Here is a 2,500-nt window from a genome sequence, read left to right as displayed (position 1 = left end):
TTTTTTTTTTACAGTCTATGGCATAAACACAGACCGTGCATAGAGATCGATTTAAGATTCAAACTCTCTTCGATATAAAAACATAACGTTACCTTGTGTGAGTCCTTGTTTTTAATGTTGGTCATATACGAGCAAGAATACAATGTTTCCCCAATATCCACACGATTGCAAATGTGACATTGCTTTTTAATAAATCAGTTTATTAACTGAAAAAGTTCAATAAATGAAAGGGTAATATTAAGTCAATGATGCATTCATAAATACAGTTCGTTTCTGATGAATGAATCGATGGCTCACTCATAAAGACGTTGACTTACCGCCACCTACTGGCTGTTTTAATTTAATATTTAAAAGAATCACTTCTCGATTTAACTTTTTTTAATTTAAAGCATTATTTATTTTATAAAGGCAAAAATGCACTTGAAAAATCGATTTAAGAGGGCAAATTTTGTCCCTTAATGGAGAAGGGTCAACTGCAGTCTAAGTGGATGAGAGGGGGTATGCAGAAGGATGTTAAATGCCTCGGGGGTACGCCACTCTAAAAAGTTTGAGAACCACTGACTTGTAATAAATGAAGGGCTGCTCATCGATTGTTTTTTTGTTTTGAAGTTGGAACAGTTTTTGTCTAACATCACCGTCTTGTATTGTGTGTCCTTGTATATACAGAGCACGACCACTTGTGGAACCCAAAGGCAAAGCTGTATAAACACCGGGACCTTAAAACGAGGGACTTCCAGACTCTCTGTCAGCAGCTGTCAGATGAGCAACAAGTTATAACCGGTACATCCTGTTGTGAAAATTGCTTTATGCATATTTTTTAAACTTCTAATGGCTATTGCAATTATGTTGTTGTAGTAAGGTAGTATTTATCGACAACATGGTTCTTACAGCATTACAGTCATGGACAAAGGTTAAAGAACAGTCTTAACTTGTGTCCATGACTGTAATTTCTACAGTTGATTCCACAGTGCTTCATAATATAAACTGTGTGTAAACGCATAGTTTCCAAAAAAAAAAAAAGTGATATCACCTATAGATCACCTGTAGAGTATTTATGTTACAGTATTATGTTCCTTTTTTTCTCAGAGGAAGATATCAAGAGGAAATTTAAAAACTTGCGTACTGTATTTTTGCGGGAGCATGGAATGGTTCTGAAGAGCAGTAAATCGGGGGCAGGAGCTGAAGAGGTTTACCAGCCCAAGTGGAAGTATTATTACATCCTGTCCTTTCTCCGTGACCACTGCACCCCTGAAGAAAGTTGTGACAATTTGTCAACAGTTTTGGCTGCTCCCTCAACATCCCAGTTCCCAGAGAACATCACATCTTCTCCTTCCACTTCCACTTCCACTTCCACTTCCACATTCACTCCTACAACTCCACCTCAACCCCAACGCCACAATGCTGTGTCTGAGCCCAAAAAGAAAAAAATGGATAAAGCTACAGAGGCCATGCAGTATGCTATGGGTTTCCTGAAAAGAAAGGCCTCCTCACCACACACTGGCTTTTTACAGTACTTAGAAAGTTGCCTAGAAAGCCTGCCAGACAACAAGGCGAAGAAGCTGAAAAGGCAGATAATTGAGTTGGCTCACTCTGTCCAAGATGAGGAGTAGTATGTATAGTAATTTAATTCAACAGTAATTTAACTTATTTAATTGTATATTTTATATTTTGCATTTGCCAGGGTAGCTGAATTAAAAATGAAAAACAAAACATGTATTTGATTGTAACTTTTTATTTATTGTGTTTTTGTATTCTGAATTTTAAACAAATGGAGTATGTATATTAGTATGTATAGTAATCTGTAATTTAACTTATTTAATAGTAATTTAACTTATTTCATTGTGTATTTCATTTGCCAGGGTGGCTGAACTGAAAATAAAAACAAACAAAATGTATTTGTAGAATTTCATTCATTATCGTCTTTTTGTATCCTGCATACTGTATTAAACAGATGGGTAGAGGTTATGGCAGTGTGGAGGAAGAATAAGTAATCAAGACAATGCGTTCTCTTGCCAGCTTACTGCTCCGTTTGTGTTGAAGTAGCTGCAGTACTCCTCTCTCACTTGTTTTGCCTGCAAAGATGAATTTCTGTCTGAGGAAGCTGCAATAGGGCACATACATTCTGGTTCTTCCCTCCAAGCTCCGTGAATAAGTCGACCCGTTTCTGTGTCCTCCTGATCCACCAGACTGGGAGGTGTGTAGGTGTAACGGGTAAGGGATTCAGTTCTTAGGTAATTGTGAAGAACACATGCTGCCTTTGTTATTATTACAGCCTTTGAAGGCTCCAGTGCAATTGCTTGGCGAAAAACTCTGAATCTGTTTGCCAAAATTCCAAAAACATTCTCAACACAACGACGTGCACGAGAGAGCCTGTAGTTAAAGTTTCGCTTGTTGTTATCCAGTTGTGTCCTTGGGTATGGTCTCATCATCCATGGCTTCAAACCAAAGGCCTCATCTGCCACGACAACATAAGGGACAGGGGTTTGACGTCCAGGCAGGT

At 38.1% G+C, this 2,500-nt stretch overlaps 2 protein-coding genes across 2 annotated transcripts in view; one reads left to right on the top strand and one right to left on the bottom strand.

Annotated features, from left to right (window-relative positions):
• The window catches only part of LOC311289879 (uncharacterized protein), a 2,723-nt gene extending 953 nt beyond the window's left edge, over positions 1-1,770 (top strand). The window contains exons 2-3 of the mRNA XM_084408135.1: positions 667-780; positions 1,087-1,770. Of these exons, the coding sequence (XP_084264261.1) occupies positions 667-780; positions 1,087-1,610 (638 nt within the window). The 3' untranslated portion in view covers positions 1,611-1,770. The remainder of the gene's footprint in view (positions 1-666; positions 781-1,086) is intronic.
• A 221-nt stretch (positions 1,771-1,991) lies between these two features.
• The window catches only part of LOC311289797 (uncharacterized protein), a gene marked incomplete at both ends in the record, with an annotated part of 1,065 nt that continues 556 nt past the window's right edge, over positions 1,992-2,500 (bottom strand). The window contains one exon of the mRNA XM_084408043.1: positions 1,992-2,500. This exon is cut by the window's right edge and continues 556 nt beyond it. Within this exon, the coding sequence (XP_084264169.1) occupies positions 1,992-2,500 (509 nt within the window).

The sequence above is a fragment of the Rutilus rutilus genome, assembly GCF_951802725.1.
Source record: "Rutilus rutilus genome assembly, chromosome: 4".
Taxonomy (NCBI): domain Eukaryota; kingdom Metazoa; phylum Chordata; class Actinopteri; order Cypriniformes; family Leuciscidae; genus Rutilus; species Rutilus rutilus.
The sequence above is the reverse complement of the archived record's forward strand: the minus strand, read 5'-3'. Positions and strand labels throughout refer to the sequence as shown.